Below are 21121 nucleotides of genomic sequence, written 5' to 3'. Positions count from 1 at the left end.
AAAAATGTAATTCAAAAATGCATTTGATGGCAAATATACACGAAATTACTTTTATTCATTTATTTATTATTTTTGTTTTATTCATTTTTAAAGTATACACAAAACTACTTTTATTTATTTCTTAATTATTATTATTGTTTTTTTTTTCTTGATACACAAAATTAATTATCTTTCTTTCTTATCTTCCTTTTTAATTATTTTTCTTTTTTATATACACAAAAGTACTTTTTCATTTTTATTTCTTATCTTTCTTTCTTTCTTTCTTTCTTCTTTTTTAATACTCAAAATGACTTTCTTCCTTTAATTTTTATAAACAAAATGACCTATACAACATACAAAAACACACAAAAGAAAAATATTCAAAGTAATAACAAAAACACAAAACCTTTGTTCTTTTCTGTATTAATGCCATTGATCATGATTGTAAATGTTACTTTAGTTTGTGAATAATATCCTTCTTAAATCAAGTCCATTTCTGTCAAACAGTGTTTTAGAAAAACTCTTAATAATATATATTGGCCTCTTAAACATTCTCCATTTCTCCTAAAAGCCTCCTCGTCCCAGGTACATGATGTAATCTCATTACTAATGTGTGATTTCATGTGTTAACCTTTGCTGAAATGCCACAGTGTGACTATCTGAAAGGAAAGGAGGAGACGAGCTCCCCGGGGCATTTTCACAGCCACACACTGAGTGACGGACAGTTAGCATATGCTAACATCAAAGGAACTACGCACGTCAATGTCAACGTCAATCCCTTAAGGGGGCGGGTGGGGGGGGGGGGTAATTTACCCTCATTTTAACATGAAATGTGTGTGATTTTTTTCAGTTCTTTCAGAGAACGACTTAATGTTGTGTGCACACTTGTGTTATGTAATGTTGATGCTGGGAACACTTGTGTCTGTGCACTTTAGTACACACTTTAGTACACACTTTAGTACACACTTTAGTACACACCTGAGGCGAGCCATGCTGTCGGACCAGCTCTATGACTCCACGCTGCAGATTTGGGTCTGGTTTTGTATCTTTTCAGTAATTGATCGGCAGGAAAATAAATAAAACGAGGCGAGACCTGTATTCACAAGGCAAATACATATTTGGCAAATTAAAATTGGTATAAACGACAACCTATATCTGGAATTTTTGAGAAGTTTGTTGTTTTTACTAATAAAAGTGAAAGTAATAATGCAGGGCAAAGACTGACCTTTACCTTAAATATGACCCACATTGAAAGGAAATGTTGTTCAATGGTACCAGTGGCCAAGTTATAGGAAAAAAGTAGATATATATATATATACATTTTTTATTAATTTTTTTAGATTTTACCAATCTTTTCACTGGTAGGTCGTTCAGCTTTGGTCCAATCAAATAAAAAACTCCACTTGAGATGAACTTAAGCATCAAACTTGTCTGATAAATATTTGTAAAGATATGGAAATTTTTGTTTTTTGACGCCTGACGCGAGCTTGACCTTGATATTTTGGCTCCAAAAAAGGTCGACTGCACATCGTTGACATTGTCCCTATGAGATGACAGACGTGTCATTAATAGCCTAGAGGAGTTCCACGACAAAGAGTAAAAATAGTAAAACACTGTTCTTGTAGGAGTTCTTTTTATTTGACAATTTTCATTTGCCAAATACAATAAAGACACGAGTAAATGTCAGTACACATGAAATCAATGTGTGCTCGGCCCGTTGTGTAACGTGACCTTTTCTCTCCACGTTCTAGCGACAGAGTTTAAAAAGTCAAGAAAAGTAAAGGATGTGATATTTCTGTAGGTGGAAATAAAGCATCGTTCTGTGAGAGATTGAGACGTATTCAGACACTTCCTGTGATTTGTAGCTCTATGTTAGCATGCTAGCTCTATGTTAGCATGCTAGCTCTATGTTAGCATGCTAGCTCTATGTCTGGACAGTTGTTGTTGTTTAGGGTTACTCAGATTCTACAGGAGTTTGTGTTTATTCGTATTTGTTCATAAGATTTTACACATTTCTGTCTCTCTGTCCATCTGTTTACAGTGAGAAATGTCGTGTGTAAATGTCCTAAAACGTGAATGTGAGGCTATATTCACTGTCAGATTGTATCTTCTCCTCGATTTTGATTAAAAATAAGTTCATAATAATTTTAAAAAAGATCATAATATAACAATCTTGACATTTTCATTTCAGGAAATGTTTTCCCTGCTTTATTTTATTTATTATATATATATATACTGTATATATATGTATATCACTGGCTGTAAATGTCGTACTAAGTGTGATGACTAAATGAGTATGTAGTGTGTTCACATTACATAGTATGAATAGATTGAGTACGTGAGAAATACCAGGATGTATACTATGAGGGGACATGTATGCACAGTGGGCACACTAGTCATACTCAACCATCCCATGATGCATTGGGAGCGTAATATAAAATGGTCCTGGGACCAACTTCAAGCTAAACATCAAACATCCCCTTTTCAAAATAAAAACATCTCTTCTTGTCTTCCATTAGTTTTTTTTTTTAACTCTTTTGTAAATAGGGCTCTTATTTTGAAGTTAACAGGAAGTTTTGTCCCTAGAACAATAGAGGGTCTGGAAATGTGTGAATAAAATGTGTCTATGTGAGTTTTATGAATCAAATGAGCTCATGTTGATATTCAGAGTTATTTTATGCATTTTTGTTGTCCTTTTGTGTTATTTCTACACAGTTTTGTGTATTTTTCTGTTATTTTGTGTGTTTTTGGAGGATTTTTTTGTGTATTTCTGGAGTCATTTTGTGTATATTTCTATCCTTGTATGTACTGTATTTGTCTGTCCTTGTGTATTTTTGTGATCTTAATGTGTTATTTCTCAATAATTTTGTGTATTTTTCTGTTCTTTTATGTGTTTTTGGAGTATTTTTGAATTTCTAGAATCATTTTGTGTTTTTTTTAGTCTTTTTGTCTCTGAAAATAGTTTTATGGATCAAATGAGCACATGTTGATATTCTACTTGGTCACTTTCTCACTACAAATATTTAGTCTCAGTGTGAACAAAGTTTTTAACGCTGGAGGTTCCAGATGCATCTTGGGAAACTTGGAAGTGTACTTCAGTGGGAACGCTCATCATATAGTCTATAGTAGACAGTATATACTCATTGAGTTCACGGTGTGTAGTACACTAGTGGGACATTTACAACACAGATGCTGTGTTTGTCCATAAACATTTGTTTTTCCTCACTGTTACCTTTGTAAGTGCGCAAAATATAAATAGTTCAATAAATAATGGCAATGGAAACGCCTGAATTTTGAAAAACCATTTAAATATCGCTGAAAAAAAAGTACGCTTTCATAGGGAGGTTTTTCTGACGTTTTCATATTGAAATGTAAAACATAACATAAAACATAATGTTTTCCATTATCATTTTTTATTGAACTATTTATATTTTGCCCATTTCCAAGAATAAAGAGTAGTGTATTTAGTTCTGAACTCTTTGTGTTGTTTTTGTAGAAATAAATCAGTGCAATGAAGAGTTTACACCAAACATAAACTAAGGCTTCTGTGATTGACAAACTGTTTGTGTTTTAACCACTGAACACACTTTAATATTTCCTCTGTGAACCATTATGTTAATCACAGTTTATAAATCCTCTGCCCAGTTTAAGAGCAGTGTGTGTGTGTGTGTGTGTGTCTAACTTTCACTAAACTTACCTAATGTCAGTAGTTTGGTGTAGACACAGGTGTGGCGTGAGTGAAGCTATAGTGATCATGTGACCTTCACTGTGACATGTAAACACTTAGAACAAATTATTAGGTGCTTATGCTTATTAGGTCACCTGATCACTATGGAAATGGACATGATTTTATATAGAGCTTTATCACCACTGAAACAGTCTCAAAGCGCTTTACATATCAGCTCATTCACCCAATCACTCTCACATTCACACACCAGTGGGACAGGACTGACATGCAAGGCACTAGTCGACCACTGGGAGCAACTTAGGGTTCAGTGTCTTGCCCAAGGACACTTCAACACATAGTCAGGTACTGGGATCGAACCCCCAACCTCTCGATCAGAAGACGACCCTCTACCACCTGAGCCACGGTCGCCCTAACTATAGCTTCACTCACACCACACCTGTGTCTACGTGTGACTGATATATTTATGTTTGTTAGGTGTACATCCTGGTGTGCGTAGATGTGCAGACACTTTAATGTGTACGTACATTAAAGCATCTGCAGACGCGTTTACACATCTACAAACACACATGCAGACGTGACTTGTGCATTGTGCACGTCTACACATTCTAAGTCTATGGGAAATGTAGATCAGACGTGCAGGGTACGCATTTGTTTACGCCTTCGTTAAATTCAGGTGATGTGTGTCTATCGAGTGTGTGTGTGTGTGTGTGCGTGTGTGCGTGTGTGTGTGAGTGTGTGTGTGCGTGCGTGTGCGTGTGTGCGTGTGTGTGTGTGTGTGTGTGTGTGTGTGTGTGTGTGTGTGTGTGTGTGCAAACCCTGGTTTGACTTTGGCAGCGGTTGAGAAGCTGCTGACGTGTGTGTCAGACAGGATGTGTGTAAGAAACGCTGCTGGATCCTGTTTTTCTGACCACAGCCCCAGCCTTTGTTGTAAAACACACACACACACACACACACGCGCACACACACACACACTGCAGACACTGAGCTCTACTCATAACTTCCTGCTTTGAATCCACACACACGCGCGCACGCATGCATGCACACACACACACACACACGTGCGGTGGAACCCACACACACTTTTCCAGGATTATTCCTTTTTTTATTTAGTGGCGCGTAAAGAGAGCGAAACATCTACGCTTTGATTGATTTTGGGTTTCAGAGGCTGAATTATAGAATCTATAATCACTGAGGAATGTGTTTGATGACGTAAACATCCTGTAAAACAAGATTCTTTAGGCAAACATGCCTCGAGATGTCCGTCTAGTCTAAACGCACGACACGTCATTGGTTCACCAGACAAACACAAGGTGTGTGTAGAACAGGGGTTCTCAACCTATTTAGGCCCATTTTTGCTTATTTTTACCCTTTTTCTGCAACTAAACCAAACTCACCATATTTTCACCTATTTTCATCACTTTTTCTTGCCATATTTTTGCTCCATTTAATGTATTTCTGCTACATTTCTCCCATTTCTGACATTTCTACATCACATTTTAATGACTTTTCTGCAAATTTGTTCCACTTTCCAGACATGTTCAGCACTTACAGTATAAACACTTTTTACCACTTTTACACCTAATGTCACATATGTTGACCTAATATTGTCACTTTTAACTTATTTCCACCATGATTCATGCTTATTTTTGCCAATTTAACCACATTCACGATTATTATTTGCCAGTTTAAACTAAATGTTCCTACTTTTTTTCTGCCCTTTTTACCACTTTTCTTGTCCATTTTTGGACTAATTTCTGTGTGTTTTTTCTATTTAATCTCACCAACTTTTCATCATATCAATGTTCATGTGTGTGTTCAACCACCTTCAGGTCCAGTGGGGGTCCCCGCTCTCTTGGGGGTTTCTGGGCGAAAATGTTGAGAACCACTGGTTTGAAGAAGCAAAAACATTGAGTGTAAATATCAGAGCTCGTGTCAGAAAAGCAGAATTATCTCTGCCCTGTGTGTGTGTGTGTGTGTGTGTGTGTGTGTGTGTGTGTGTGTGTGTGTGTGTGCGCGTGTGTGCGTGTGTGTGTGTGTGTGTGTGTGTGTGTGTGTGTGTGTGTGTGTGTGTGTGTGTGTCCATGTGCAGGCATGTTCCTGTGTCTCATTAAGTGCTAATAGGATCAATGGGTTTAACTGCGTGGATCCATGGGACACACCTCTGACACGGGCTCAGGACGTCCCACTGAGGGAGAGAGGGAGATTAGAGAGGAAGAGCAGCTCCTCCTCTTCCTCACTGTGCGTGTGTAGCAGACAGACGAGGGTGAGAAGTGTGTGTGTTTGTGTGTGTGTGTGTGTGTGTGTGTGTGTAACATGCTCTGTACCACCGTACCCAGCCCTGGGTGTCAGGGGAAAAGGAAGAAGAACGCTTCCCGCTGTGGAATGAGAGCCTGAACCTGTTCACCATGTGGATGTGGGACAGTGATTTCCAAACCTTGGCTGGAAGAATCCCACGGGAAAAAAAGAAGAAGCAGCAGCAGCAGCAGCGACCAGCGAGGGGAATAAGTGCTGGAGCTGCTGGGTTAGGGTGGACCTCTGTGGGGAACAAGAACCTGAAAACCTCCAAATCTGCCTCCACTGCAGATTCTTTATCCTGGAACTCATTTTACTTTCATTGCCTTTCACTGGATTATTAAACGTTAACGTGTGCAGCTGAAGTCCCTCAGAGACAGTGTGTGTGTGTGTGTGTGTGTGTGTGTGTGATGGTCAGAGCTGGATCCTGGACATGAAGCCTGGACACTACCCAGGGGTCCCCACAGACCCCTCCATGATGCACCTCAGTCCCTTTCCTCTACGGAGGCACTCCTGGATATGGTGAGTGATTCAGTGGGTCCCAAGCCCTCGATTGGGTCGTGACCCCATTTTTATATTTGATATATTGGTCCATGAGACAAACACAGGGCGTTCTCAACCTTGGGGTCAGGACCCCATTTGTGGTCACGATACACTGGGAGGGCGTCGCCAGATGCCTTTAAGAATTAAGAATATTTTTCTTTGAACAATTTTAGCCCATTTTTTCTTATTTTTATTCTTTTTCTGCAACTTACCATATTTTAACCTATTTTCATCACTTTTTCTTACCATATTTTTGCTCCCGTTTCTGACATTTCAATGTCTTTTCTGCACATTTTTTCCACTTTCCAGACGTGTTCAGCACTTATAAACCATTTCCACCACTTTTACACCTAATATTACATATGTTGACCCATTATTGTCACTTTGAACCTCTTTTTCTGCCACTTTTAAGCCAGTATTGAATATATAATTTAATTCATTTCTGTCGTTTTTAAAATCCCATTTCACCACCTTTTCTACCATTTTTTTTGTCACTTACAGTAGCTAGCTAGTTAGCCCATGGCTATCCACTGTAAGACTTCTCCTCTTGTTTCTTGGGCATCTAATGGGAAAACACATTTATATAGTGGGCTGGGCCTCTGAGCTGTGTTTGTCAGTGATGTCATCACAGAGTTAGTAGAGATTGATGAATAAGGATTATCTGTCACTTTGTATTTTTAATAAAGCGACTCATGCAACGATATTTATCAGTGTTTGATGCGTCACATCGGTCAGTTTCTGAAGAACAAACATACGTGATGTTACTAGAACACGTTCTCCTAACCCCATCAGCGTTACAGAATGGATAGAATCATTGATTTGTGATTGAAAGAGTTCATGCACAAAATATAAGTTAATAGGAATGAAGATAAAGGACAATCTAACAAAGAGTGAGAGGTAGACACAGTATTAACCACAACTCTGAACAGGAGTATATAAAATATACATTAACGCCATTACAAAAAAAATTGTAAAATAATAATTAAAAAAATTTACAAGTCATAATTTTGACAGACACCAGAGCGAGTCAGCACACTGTTTAAGGGAGAGTAAAGGTCCCTTAGGAAAGCTCTTCTTATCTACTTCATTGTCTACAACCAAACCTCAGAGTTGGAACTGTTGCTCCCTGTGGTCACAACTGTTTTTATCTTCTTTTGATGAACAAAAGAGGTTCAACATCTTTAACTTTTGTTTTTATGATCTAAAAAGCTACTATAAAAGCTGCTAAAAGATCTAAAAATCAGACTGAATCTTTCACTCCAATAGAAAACAATGGGATGATTACAGGCAGTGGGGCCGTGTGACATCATCAATCACATGATTTCAAGATGGAGGAACACAGCCTCTAAAACTGTAAAGTAGTCCTATTTTTAAGTTAATTAAATAAATATGGTGCATAATAATGTGTTCCGTTAGACATAGATCTACTAATAAGGACATTTAAAAGGTTTTTGGCCACATTTGTAAAAACAGAGGAGGATCCTTTAAACAGTTTAAACCACAGACTTGCCTTTTATCACAGGGAGCTATAAAGTCTAGCGTTAAAGGGGACATATCACGCTAAATCCACTTTTTTAGCCCTTAAATGCATTTTGTTGTATATCTAGAGTGTTTAGAAGAACATAAAAGTTCAAATTAATCTCTTCAGGTGCTCCGTAGATATCTTTATATTCTGTTTTGCACATATTTTTCAATCTGTTTCGATTTTTCTATTCTCTATTACATTTTTTGAACAATAACATCACAGTATTTGCAGCAGAACTGCCAAATTAAGACATCGACTCCAGGCCCAACACTTCGAGTAATCCGCCATTTTTATTTCTGGTTTTTATTTTGTAGTCCAAGCTCCAGGATGGAGAAGTTACGAGAGGATAAGTCAAAATGTTGGGTTGTTGGATGTAGTAACCCACACGCTTCATTACACCGTCTCCCAGCATCAGAACCTTTTCAAAGTGTCTGGTTGAGTTTTATTTTTTATAGAAATGTACCACATCTGTGGGTAAGGTCATTTTTGTGTGTGTGAAGCACTTCAATGATGACTGCTTCATCAACCTCCACCAGTATAAAGAAGGATTTACAGAAAGACTTTGTCTGATTGAGGGTTCAATTCCTTCTATCTTTGGAGACGATGAACAGAGCACTTCGGTAAGCTGTAAATAACGCTAAAAGTGTGATGATAAGACGTCCCTGTCATTGTTTTGTTAGCATTAGCAGTTGCACCGTCTTCATATGTTAGCGCTGTGTGCTCGTTTTAGATCCTTGATGATATGGCCTACGTGATTTAATTTAAGTCTAAAGTTTTCATTAGTCATTTCATTTTGACGTTTTTGTCTTTGAAAAGACTGTATTAAAATGCATTTTGTGACGTTAGCTTGGCGCTAGCGTTAGCTCGGTGCTTGTGTTAGCTCACTTGTTAGGGTTCTGCAGGTTCATCATCTTCATTTTCATCTCGCTCCACTGGGTCAGACTCTGGCTGGAACATGTAAGGCTGGATGGACAAGTCTAACTTTGTTGACATTGTGTAAATAACGTGTGAATAAAAAGTTTATGCTCCGCTACATAATCATATCTCTTCTATCAATTTACAAAAATGGCCGAACAGGGTGGAGTTGAACCTGGAGAGGGGGCGGGGTATGAAGTGTCTCATTTGCATTTAAAGAGATAGCACCAAAACGAGTTGCTCTCAGAAGCACATCAGAAAAGGGTAGAAAAGGGGTGGAGCTATAATAATGAGGAATTCAGACCCAAGCATTGCAGTTCTGCTTTATATAGACCACAACTGTATGATTTATATGTAAAAAGGAAGGATTTAAAAGCATGATATGTCCCCTTTAACAAACTCTGTTATCACTTTTCTGTAAAGAATAAGAACTAACAGGTATCCAGTGAGTCCTTCCTGAGTCACTGTGATGGGGAAGCATTCAGCACAAATAGTGTGACAGTCTCACACTTTTTATCCTTCACACGTTTTCTTACACCTCTGCTGCGCACAGAAAGCTGGCAGTTCTCTGATTACGTCCTATTGGCTTTACACAGTGTGAGCACTAATTATTGGAACCAGAGCAAATGAAAGGCATTGGGAACGTGGAACAGAAGTGTGTCTGAACTACACAAAGGTTGGAGGTAACGCACATACATAGAGAAGTGAATTTACCTTTAAAACTGTTTGTCACGCTTTAAGACGAGCTTGTAACAAAGCTTGGTCATAATAAAAGCCTCTGTTTTTTCTTTACCAAACTTCCCAAATTCCATGTTTAGGTGACTTTACGGGATATGAAACTTCCTGAAAGCGTACAAAACATGTTAAATAAAGTCTACTACTGTTGACTATTAGCATGAATAATTAAATGTAATTAATTTTACATTGTATGTGCTTCAGATTATTTTCAAAAATGTGATGGTTACGCTGAAATCACACGAAATGACGTGGCGAGGCTGACGTTAGCCACACTGCTAACCCTCAGCAACACGTTTAACAGGAAATATCCCTTTAAAATGTGTGATATGATATTTATCCAGGGGTTGTCAAATCTCAGGGTCAGGACCCCATTTGGGGTCGCAAGACACTAGGAGGGGGTCACCAGATGCCTTCAAGTAACTAAGACTATATTTTGAATAATTTGAGCCCATTTTTTCCTTATTTTTACCCTTTTTCTACAACTACACTAAACTTTATTCATTTTAACTTATTTTTACAACTTTTTCTTACCATATTTTTGCTCCTTTTAATGTATTTTTGCTACATTACATCACATTTCATGTCTTTTCTGCCTTTTTTTCCAATTTCCAGACATGTTCAGCACTTTTAAACCCTTTCTACCACTTTTCCTCCTAATATCACATATGTTGACCCATTATTGTCACTTTTAACCTCTTTTCACCATATTTCATGATTATTTTTAGCAATTTAACCACATTCACCATTTGTCATGACCATTATTTGCGAGTTTCAACTAATTGTTCATACCTTTTTTTTCTGCCACTTTGAACCCTTTTTACCACTTTTCTTTCTATTTTTGTAATTTGCCACTTTTAACTAATTTCCATGGTTTTTAAAATCCCATTTCACCAACTTTTCCACCATTTTCATCACTTTGAACCCATTTTATTTGTGATTAAAACAAGGATTTCCATCTTTAGGATGACTATAATAATAATAATATTAATAATAAACGTTCCTTGATAACAGTGAATATTATTCAAATGAATAAATAAATGTGTTTATCACAGATTCATAGAACAATGATTACTGTTCTATGATTATATGGATGGACTCCAAGGCTTCATTTCTTGCTCTCTAAAGGATTTCCATTAAACGTGCTCAATAATTTGCTCAACTCACACTTGATAATTTTTTGTGCTGACACACAGTGACTCATCATCTTCCTCTCAGTGAGAATCGTGCGTCTCTCTTGTGTTGTTGATTAATTACACTTGATTCCCTCTCACCTTCTGATGGTTGTTATCCAGGATCACCTCATGTGATGATGAGTGAGTCATGTGAGGAGAAGCCTGAGTGCTTTCACTACAGTTTAACTATTTTAATGATAATACTAATAATAAAGATTCAACATTGCATTTTTCTCAACACATCCAATAAAATGCATGTTTTTTGGGTTTTTTTTTTCCTTTGGCAGAAAATAACATAACTTAGAAAAACTAGCTAAACTAAAGCTTTGTTTTTTGCTTCTTTTTCCGTTTTTGTTTCCAAAAAGTTCCACATTCACACAGCAATGTTTTCTAAACTGTCTCTGTTTCCATGAGAAATATCAGAAACCATGTAGTAAACATGACATTTACGTTAACGTTACGAAGCAGGAGCTGATAATAATAACTACTACATTTTCTCATGAATACCAAAGACCTTGATTCTTTACAAGAAGCTTTCAACATCTCATCTATTATAAATATCTATTTTCATTTCACTCTGCTGACCCTCACACAGCAGCAGCTGCTCTACAGGCTTTTCAATGTCTGTGTTTGTCTCTGTGATGGATCAATAAGAATGCAGCGTAGAGACCAGACATGTAGGAGTCAGAGGAGAACTGCAGCCTCCATAAATCAGGAACATAGATATAGAAATATAGCAGTGGATAAAGAAGCCAGGCATAACTGTACAATGACTGATATTTTAAAAGCTTCTTTAATTCATTAAACATCTTTGTCATCAGGGACGGGGTCACCAGATGCCTTCAAGAAACTACGGATAGTTTTTTTAATAATTTGAGCCAATTTTTGCATATTTTTACTTTTTTTCTACAACTCCACCAAACTCACCATATTTTAACCTGTTTTCATCACATTTTCTTGCCATATTTTTGCTCCTTTTAATGTATTTTTGCTACATTATTCCAGTTTCTGACACTTCTACATCACATTTCAATGATTTTTCTGCACATTTTTTCCACTTTATCAGCATTTATAAACCATTTCCACCACTTTTACACCTAACGTCACATATATTGACCCATTATTGTCACTTTTAACCTCTTTTCACCATATTTAATGATTATCTTTGGCCAATTTAACCATATTTATGATTTGTTATGCCCATTATTTGCCATTTTAAACTAAATATTCCTTTTTTTTTTGCCATTTTTAAGCCAATATTGACACTTTTAACCACTTTTTTTGTTGGTTTTTGGAACAATTTCTGTGGTTTTTGAAATCCCTTTTCAACACCTTTTACACCACCTGTTCCTACTTTTTAAATACATACATAACATACTTATTCTTTTAGAGAAAAAAAGGAGACAAAAAAGGGAAAAAAAATATAATAAATGAAAACACTTCAGATGAAGCTCTGCATTCATCTTCAGTCACAGGATAACACGATCACCGGTCAAACCGTTACACCTAGCAAGAGATTTTGAACAGTAATATGGGAGGAATTGACATAAATGTCCTAATGTCATGCTTTCTAGACATTCAATCACCCATATTCTCATGAAAAATCATGATCACTATTTGAACCTTGACACATAGTGTGAGATTTTAAATGAGATTATGGGTGGAATTGAACATATTTGTGCCAAACCATGAATTTGAGGCGTTTCCGTGTCATTTTGGGGTCTGATTTGAAAAAAAAAAACAGGTCAGATTGATTTTTGACTTCCTAAATATACTTAAAGGAACGCTCTTCACATCATGCATCGTTTGATAGCAGCAGGTATAAATCCCTGTGTCTGAATGAACAAACTTTCCAGGAGTAGCTGCTGTGCACGTGTATGCACATGGACAAAAACATGTGAGGAATAAGGTTTGAGCAGGAAAATCAGTCACGCTCTGTTAAAGACAGACAGGGAGCGTGTGCCACTGGTTCTACTCTGTCTATATCTATATCAGTGCAGGTGTGACGGCACGTAAACGTTCATCTGACTTTGATTATCAAAGGATGACAGTTTGAATAACCAGCGTGTAACGACACGTCTCAGTGTAACTGAACTCAGATATTGTTTCTCAGTCATTCCTTTGCACTCGGTTAGTGTTTTAATCTAGTGTAGAGTAGAACAAGGGTTCTCAATCTTTGGGTCAGGACCCACATTTTGAGCTCATTTTTGCTTATTTTTACCCTTTTTCTGCCACTCCACCAAACCTTCTATATTTTAACCTATTTTCATCACTTTTTCTTGCCATATTTTTGCTCCTTTTAGTGTATTTTTGCTATATTACTCCCATTTTTGACACTTCTACATCACATTTCAATGCCTTTTCTGCACATTTTTTCCACTTTCCAGACATGTTCAGCACTTATAAACCCTTTCCACCACTTTTACACCTAATGTCACATATGTTGACCCATTATTCTCACTTTGAACCTCTTTTCACCATATTTCATGATTATTTTTGCCAATTTAACCATATTCACAATTTGTCATGCCCATTATTTACAAGTTTAAACTAATTGTTCCGACTTTACCCCAACCTCCAAGCCAGCAAAATAACGATCTATTGTTCTATGAATCTGTGATGACCACATTTATTTATTTATTGATCTAGATAATACCCACTGTTATCCAGGAAGTTTATTATTTTTTTGCTCCATAGAATATAGTCGTCTTAAAGATATTAATCCTTGTTTTAATCAGAAATGCAAAATGGGTTAAAAGTGACCAAAAATGGTGGAAAATGTGGTGAAGTGGGATATAAAAAACCACAGAGTTAGAGTTGCCAAAAATGGACAGAAAAAATGGTAAAACTGTTCAAAGTGACAATAATGGGTCAACATATGTTACATTAGGTTAAAAGTGGTGGAAATGGTTCATAAGTGCTGAACATGTCTGGAAAGTGGAAAAAATGTGCAGAAAAGGTATTGAAATGTGATGTAGAAGTGTCCGAAATGAGAGAAATGTAGCAAAAATACATTAAAAGGAGCAAAAATATGGCAATAAAAAGTGATGAAAATAGGTTAAAATATGGTGAGTTTGGTTTAGTTGCAGAAAAAGGGTAAAAATAAGCAAAAATGGGCTCAAAGTGTTCAAAACATATTCATAGTTTCTTGAAGGCATCTGGAGACCACCTCCCAGTGTCTCGCGATCCCAAATGGGGTCCTGCCCCAAGGTTGAGAACGTCTGATAAGTTTCTCTCCTAAGTAGAAAAACATGGAGTAGCAGCAGCTCATGACGGAAACGCTTATCAGGCTTTCTTTGATGACGACAGTGCTTCACACACACACATACACACACACACACACACACACACACACACGCACACACACACACACACACACACACACACACACACACACACACACACACACACACACACACACACACACACACACAGATTAGCACTCAGGCTGAACCAGGGAGTCCCCTTACTTACGCACACATGTGAGAACATTATTCCTCTGAGGATTTCAGACTAATGCTGGATTATCTTTGGGAAGAAAAAACTAAAAAATGTTGGCGTGGAAAAGAAGGAGAGGAAACATGCACACACGTCAATAATAATAACTCACGTTTCATCCTCACAGGAAGCTCCTACTGCACAACCAGGAATATGTGAATGTTCCGCTTCCCTTTTGGCCACTATGATGTAAATAAACCAGACAGTGATGGTGAATGAATGAACACACAAACTACAGGAGGATTTAGGTCTTTTTCCTCGTCCTGTTCCCACGCTGCCCTTCAGTCTGCAGCTTAATATTGTTTCTGTAATAAAGGAAGTGCGTATGTGAGGTCTGCATTCTATTATAAAGACACCCTCCCTCTAGGACGTGGGTGTGTTATGAGGAACATCTTAACCTGGATCACCTGTGAAAGGGATCCTCTGCAGGGAATCCCATCCCCTCAGCTCATACACACACACACACACACACACACACGCTGCAGCGATGTGATATCATCACGGTTTTACTGTGGGATTAACTGTGACATCACCATCTTAAACCTATTAGCTCCACCATGTGTTCCATGTGGTCCAGAGATGCTCACATAGTACTGCAGTGTTTACTAAAACTACACAGCTGCAGCTTTACATGTTCATAAAAACTCATATTCTCCTGTTTGCAAAGAATAACTAAACCCTTTCTTCTGAATACATACTCTATGTATTTAAATATTAAGTATTGCTGTTGATTGATCCTCGTCCAACTGTTAACATTTTAGTCAGAGTATTTTTACTTTGTGTATTTAGTTGTAAAATGTCACAGTTACTGCCCTCTATGGGTTGAACGCTGACATTACAATTGAATTTTGCGATTGGCTGAGACAGATTATTGTGACCATCACTGTCACTGTTAGCCCCGCCCCTCCTATAAAAGGAGGGAGGAGGGTTTCCTCCAATCACAGCCCTCAGTGAGCATTGATTGACAGTTTTAAAGAGGACGTCCTTTCTGCAGCTGTGATGTTTTTGACTGTGCAGATTCTGGTCTAATCATTGTGTTCATCAAGCTATGTGTGTATGTACAGACACATCATGTGTGTATTCCCGTCTGTCTCTGTGTGTGTGAGAACGTGCATGTAATTCTTGTCGCTGTGTGTGCGTCTTCCTGGTTTATGTGTGTGTGTGTGTGTGTGAGGTGGTGCTGTGGTGTCTGTAGGGTTCTGTAAGTCAGTAAGTAACATTTATTTGTATAGCACCTTTCACAGACTAAAACGCCACAAAGTGCTGCACAACACAGCTTAAAATCAACAAGTACACCAAATACGACGGAACCCCTAAAGGGACACGGATAGTTTTTTTTATTGCGCGCTCACGTAATACTGGTATTGTGTAAGGGAGCACGTAAATGTAGTTGCTAACCGTAACCCTTACCGCTTTACGAGATCGTCTAACATGATTAACTCTTTACGAGCAGAGCATGCAGCCTGACGAATGACGTTTATAAGTGCGCACGTAAAACATTTTACGTACGTGCTTAAAACTATTACGTGCTCCCTTAGAACTACTTTTACGCGCTCACTTATTAGTTTCACGCGCTCACTTAAAGCGTGGAACCTTTACGTGAGCATGCAATAAATACATATATATATATATATAGATATATATATAGATATAGATATATCCATGTCCCTTTAAGGGCTCCGTAAAATACACCATTTAGAATGAAAAAGGTACACACATTATAAAAGGCTTTGTCAAAGTCTTTGTCAAAGATAACACCCAAGTTTCTACATCTTGGTTTAGCAGACACGCCTAAGTCACCCAAGTAGTGTTTAATCCCTGGAATTGAGTCATCAGGGGCAATAATCAGAGTTTCTGTTTTGTCTGCATTGAGCTGCAGAGAGTTAGCCATTGTTTTATTTCCACTAAACAGTGGAGCAAGGAGTTTAGCTTCTGGATCACAGACGGCTTAAAGGAGCAGTAAAGCTGGATATCATCAGCAAAGAAGTGGTAAGAAACATCATGAAACCTTTGGACGATCTTTCCCAAGGGGTTCAAATACAGCTAAAATAGGACAGGACCCAAAACGAAGCCTAGAGGGACTCCTCACAACAAACCGCTGACTCAGACATTATTTGATTCTGTGTGCATGTGATTGTAGTTGTTGATCACAGATGTCACTGTAGCACGTCTTACTGCTTCAGGAGCCCCGCCCATATTCAAGGCATTTTTTTTAATTTCCCCCCTAGTGGCAGGTCAGCAGAAAGCAGGGGTTTAGTTACTCTTTAGGTAAACAGGAGATGGCGCCTAAGGCCAGATTTGACTTTTCACGCCTACATTTTAGGACTGATTCTGAAGCTGAATTTATTTTTCTGATGCATAGTTTGAATTGTTTGGAGGCACAGTAGCTACAGAGAGCTACAGCATTGGCTTGACACAGAAACATAAATCACACTGAGAGAGTTTTATTGTTTTCGCTCTGTCTCAACCTCTGCTTAGGACAGGCTTTATGGCTCAGATGTGTTGAAACACAGCTGTTCCGCTCCGTGTCTGTATCCAGACGCCACACGCTGACCACGGTGTTGTCGTATCATCACAAAATCCTGTTTAAAGGAGCTTCCTTTTCTCTTTGTGCTGCTGAGTCACAGAACGTTCAGTCAGGATAAATCCTCTGAGTCAGCTTCTGTTATACATGAAGTGTGTGAGATGTTCATTACTCATGTGTTCACATGAGTCCAAGTCACATGTTTTACCACCATCCCTTTGATCAGGTGGATCCCTTTGATCAGGTGTGTTAAACTCATCTCATTTTGACTCCATCTGCCTCCGTGTCCTTAGCAACTGAATGCTGATTGGCTGTGAGGACCTACCTGTCCCGCCTTTCACGTTCTGCCTGGTTGCCATGACAACCAAGGTATAAACATGGATGGACTGTGAAGGAAGGCAGGAAGGAAGAGCGAGTGGAGCCGAGGTGAAGGATCTCCTGCTTGACGCGCGTAAGGAGCTGAGAACTGAGAGCTGAGATCTGTGACATCACAGCCACGAGTCATGAATATTCATGTGTTCACGTCTCTTTGTTGCAGATTCACACACTTCCAACACACGTGCATTGATTCTACTTATTCTGTACCTGCTCCTTCATGCAGCTTCATGCTTTGCTTTCATGACGTAGACACAATGAGTTTCTGCTGCGCTCCACTGGCACCGTGCCACGGTCGGTATGGAGGTTTTGACGTCAGCGTTACCATGACAACCGAGATATAATATAAACAGTGAGTTATTGTTGTGTCTCTAGCATGTTGTTTGAGTCAAATAGTTCCTGGAGTGCTTAGAAAACTAAATATTGGATCAGTAACCAGTTTTCCTGAGTGCACACACTTTACCGTGACGTTCATTCAATCATTTATTCATTCATTTATGCATTTATTCATTTATGCATTCATTCATTCATTCATTTATTTATTCTTTTAATTCTTCGTGTGTTCGTTCATTCATTAATTCATTAACCCGTGCTAGGGGGAGGGACTTTCTGGGCGTATATTGCAACACATTCCACCGCTGTATTAATAATGTGCATTTCTGTATTTATCGCACTTTTTTTTAATTTAAATTTATTTTTACAAACTGTAAAAATTAAAATGCTATTTTTTTATGTATTTATTTACAGACTTTAAAACCACAAAAAACATTTAAAAATGCATCTTTTTAAAATATTATATATTTTTTTCCACAAACTTTAATTTTTAATTTCGAAAATGTATCTTTTTATTTAATTTAATTTTTTCTTATACACTGTAATCACCACCAAGACAAAATTGCTCTTTTATATTTATTTTTTTCTCTCCATTAGCATCTACGTATATGATGGAAGCAAAACCATTATATCCACTGTCTGATACTTAATTTCAAAGCCAATAACGTGCTGATAATATTGTGCATCACTAATAGAAGAAATGTAAAACATGTTTAACTCTAAAATAATAATAAATTAAACCATTGTGTGTGTGTATGCTGATGATCCCAGTGTTTCTGTTTCAGACTCACTCTGACCATCAGACCCACAGTGGGATCTGATCAAAGAGCCTCTGAGGAAGTGTTTTCTGCTTGATTCACTTTTTGCTTCTTTTGTGTCAGGAAAACACAACATTCAACGTGTGTTAACGTTGGCTTTGATTGAACTCTTTGTGTTTGCAGCTCAGTGAACAGCAATGCAGTGTGTGTGTGCATGTGTGTGTGCGTGTGGTTGTGTAGGCATTTTAAATCCAGGTGTTCAGGTTCTGTGGGTTTGTGCCCTGTGGGGACGCTGAGTGACGACAGCACCAACGTCCCCTGGAGCCTCTCAGCATGTAACTGACAGTGTGTGTGTGTGTGTGTGTGTGTGTGTGTGTGTGTGTGTGTGTGTGTGTGTGTGTGTGTGTCTAAGTGTGTGTGTGTGTGTCTAAGTGTGTGTGTGGCACACTCACAACAGCTGCTGTGTGTTGTTAAAGGTGTGTGTCTAAGTGTGTGTGTGTGTGTGTGTGTGGTAGGAGATATGACAGACAGGAAAACAGAAATAAATAACAAGAAGGAAAATTTTAAAATGCAAAAAAAAAAAAAAAAAAAACTAATTAGTATATATATATATATATATATATATATATATATATATATATATATATATATATATATATATACTGTCCAAAAATGAAATATAGATTGATAAATAAAAGTGGAAATAAAAAAGAAAATACAAATATAATTTATTTTTTATTTTATTTATTAGTTTTTACTTTGATTCATTTAGTTTATTTTATACATATAACATTTTTTTTTTAATATACTTATATTCTGTTGTTTAAATTTTGGCAGGTTTGGGTTGCAAAAATATGTATCTGTAAATGAGGGCGGCTGTCCTAGATAGTTTTTGCATTTTTCCACTGTTTTCCATTTATTTGTTATTTGTTTTTGTTATTTTTCCATGTTTATTTAGTTATTCATTTATTTTTGGTCCTCCATACAAACACATCAGAAAACGAAATGTTCTTCTGATGATTTTTAAGGAAAAGTATAAATGAGGAAGAGAAGCAGAAATGTTTGGGTGATTTTAAAGCTACTGTTTTAAAGCTCTCTGCTGCCCTCTAGTGGCTACACAGGGTATTATTTCATCCTACTCACTGTTGGGTTTCATTAAGTTTGTGTGATTTTATTAAATTAAAACTAGATTTTGTTGTTCGACAGTTTGTAAAAAGAGACCAATTATGTTGCTGTACACAATGTGTGATTATTGTTGCCACTGCTGTCCTAATATATCGTTTAAACTTCTGATCCGATACCGATACGAGCATGAATCTAAATTTATTTTTTGTAGTGTGGAATGTTTTCAATAGTCAGCAACATTATGTATGAGAAAAAAGAAGCTATTTATTATTAACCACTGTGTTACATTTAAACATTAAACAGAAGAATATTCTACAATTTAATAAAATTAATGAAAATGTAATAATGATAAATAGATTTTAGAAAATCAAATAAAAATAAAGACAAACAAAAACAACCTAAAATGTAATGTTTTAGGTTTGTTGAAAATGATATTTATGATATTGAGATTGAATAGTAAAAAAATAAGAAATTAAGATGATGTTCCACTGTATTCACAACAAATTTTCAGGTAAATCATCTACGTCATCTGTCATGAATTGTGTCATCATGTATGATTCCCAGAGATTGCCAAATAAAAAATAAATTAATAAATAATGAGTGAATAAAATAAAATAAAAAAATTACAATACCCTGAAAAATGAACTCAATAAAATCCAATAAAAAATAACACATCTTGTTAATTTAAATGCAGGCCGATGTATAATCCAATACTAGTTTTGTCTGCTGATATCGTATCAATATCTGATATTTAATATCTAATCATTGGATTCAGCCTGTTTATGACCACTGAGAATATGTATTAGCTGTATTAATGGAGATAAGCTGCGTTTTTTTAACCTTTAGATCAGGGCTTTTGAAAGTGTGGGGCCGGCCTCCTCTGGGGGGCGCCAGAGTTATTCAGGGGGGAAAAATAAACCAGACGACATTGTGGTAAACATCACACAAAAGAGAATTATTCAGGTTTTTGTGAGGCTTTCTGTATTTTTCTCCTCAGCTCAGTGTGTTCAGGTGTGTCTATGTGGGGTTTATTGAGCATCTGAGCACAGGTGTAGGTGTGCACAGGAGTGTGATTATTATAGTGTGTGTCTACCTCTCTGTCTCTGTTTATCCCTGTCTGTCTCTGTGTGTGTGTGTCCCTTTTCCCTGTCTGTCTCTGTGTGTGTATGTCCCTGTTCCCTGTCTGTCTCTGTGTGTGTATGTCCCTGTTCCCTGTCTGTCTCTGTGTGTGTATGTCCGTGTTCCCTGTCTGTCTCTGTGTGTGTATGTCCCTGTTCCCTGTCTGTCTCTGTGTGTGTATGTCCCTGTTCCCTGTCTGTCTCTGTGTGTGTATGTCCCTGTTCCCTGTCTGTCTCTGTGTGTATGTCCCTGTTCCCTGTCTGTCTCTGTGTGTGTCCCTGTTCCCTGTCTGTCTCTGTGTGTGTCCCTGTTCCCTGTCTGTCTCTGTGTGTGTATGTCCCTGTTTCCTGTCTGTCTCTGTGTGTATGTCCCTGTCTGTCTCTGTGTATGTATGTCCCTGTTCCCTGTCTGTCTCTGTGTGTGTATGTCCCTGTTCCCTGTCTGTCTCTGTGTCGCTCAGTGTCTGAAGGCCCCTCCCCTTCCTGTATAGGGAGATTTGTCAAAAAAATAACTAATTTGTCCACAATTTTTTACATG

The 21121-nt window shown here is 37.5% G+C and overlaps 1 protein-coding gene across 5 annotated transcripts in view; it reads left to right on the top strand.

Annotated features, from left to right (window-relative positions):
• The window catches only part of pde4d (phosphodiesterase 4D, cAMP-specific), a 237106-nt gene that overhangs the window by 167346 nt on the left and 48639 nt on the right, over nucleotides 1-21121 (top strand). The window contains exon 1 of one of the 5 annotated variants that reach the window (XM_028456439.1): nucleotides 5892-6481. The exons of the other annotated variants lie outside the window; for them this stretch is intronic. Within the exon in view, the coding sequence (XP_028312240.1) occupies nucleotides 6393-6481 (89 nt within the window). The 5' untranslated portion in view covers nucleotides 5892-6392. Of the gene's footprint in view, nucleotides 1-5891; nucleotides 6482-21121 lie in introns of those variants that run through there. 5 annotated transcript variants of the gene reach the window in all.

This window comes from Gouania willdenowi, chromosome 9 (genome assembly GCF_900634775.1).
Source record: "Gouania willdenowi chromosome 9, fGouWil2.1, whole genome shotgun sequence".
In the NCBI taxonomy this organism is placed as follows: domain Eukaryota; kingdom Metazoa; phylum Chordata; class Actinopteri; order Blenniiformes; family Gobiesocidae; genus Gouania; species Gouania willdenowi.
This window is presented reverse-complemented; position numbering and strand designations above follow the sequence as displayed.